Source organism: Monopterus albus, unplaced genomic scaffold (genome assembly GCF_001952655.1).
Source record: "Monopterus albus unplaced genomic scaffold, M_albus_1.0 scaffold3877.1, whole genome shotgun sequence".
NCBI lineage: Eukaryota > Metazoa > Chordata > Actinopteri > Synbranchiformes > Synbranchidae > Monopterus > Monopterus albus.
Window position 1 is genome coordinate 1 of NW_018131745.1, and position 1,008 is coordinate 1,008.

At 37.3% G+C, this 1,008-nt stretch overlaps 1 protein-coding gene across 1 annotated transcript; it reads left to right on the forward strand.

Moving 5' to 3' along the window:
* Nucleotides 1-157: 157 nt before the first annotated feature.
* LOC109954160 (60S ribosomal protein L36a-like) lies at nucleotides 158-1,003 on the forward strand (the record flags this gene model as incomplete). The annotated part of the gene is made up of 3 exons (XM_020589561.1): nucleotides 158-353; nucleotides 446-513; nucleotides 881-1,003. Coding segments are annotated over exons 1-3 (372 nt in total), but the record flags the coding sequence as incomplete, so codon positions are not given.
* Between the last annotated feature and the right edge of the window lie 5 nt (nucleotides 1,004-1,008).

Here is a 1,008-nt window from a genome sequence, read left to right on the forward strand (position 1 = left end):
TTAGTCTTACTGGTGTTCAGGACTAGTGTGTCCATTAATGACAGGTTTCTGATTATTATGAGGTGATGTCTATACTTTATATTAGAAGGTTTTTCACATAAAGACTCGCTACAGGAAGGTGTAAACTAAGCGGTGGGTAGTTAGACTAATTTCGACAGCATTGTATGTTTGAATGGCTGCATTTGAAATACCTAATTCTTTCAGGTTTATTGCATGTTTCCTCACATTTATTCTCCATATTGTTAAGGTGAACGTCCCGAAGACCCGCAGAACCTTCTGCAAGAAGTGTAAGAAGCACCAGCTCCACAAAGTCACCCAGTACAAGAAGGGAAAGGATTCCCTCTATGCACAGGGTAATTAGTCTTTTACTGACATTAAGTGGCATATCTCTGCATGTTAAATGAGTTGTATCATGAAATGTAGCTGAGCTGTAAATGTTGTGCAGGTAAGAGAAGATATGACAGAAAGCAGAGTGGGTACGGTGGTCAAACGAAGCCCATTTTCCGTAAAAAGGTAAGCTCACCCTTTTAATGTTGTTTTATCTGACTTATCAAGTAGAGCTAGAAAGGAATATAAATATGCACTATACAAATAAAATAGAAATATGTTTCTCAAATGTTTATGATTTTGCTTTAGTATAATGTTAATCTGCATGTTTTGTGATTTTAAATGTTGGTTGGACAAAACCTTACACTTGAGGACAACATCACTCCGAGAAACTGAAATGGGCATAATTTGTGACATTTTACAGTTAATTACAGTTTATAGTTAATGAAGAAAATGTTAATAAATGCTGAAAATAATCATTTGTTGCAGCCAGAACATCGGGTATTGCAACAGTGTGTGTGAAATCAGACTGAATGATATGTTATTTTTCCAGGCTAAGACTACAAAGAAAATTGTGTTGAGGCTTGAGTGTGTGGAGCCCAACTGCAGATCCAAGAGAATGCTGGCCATCAAGAGATGCAAGCACTTCGAGTTGGGTGGTGACAAGAAGAGAAAGGTAGG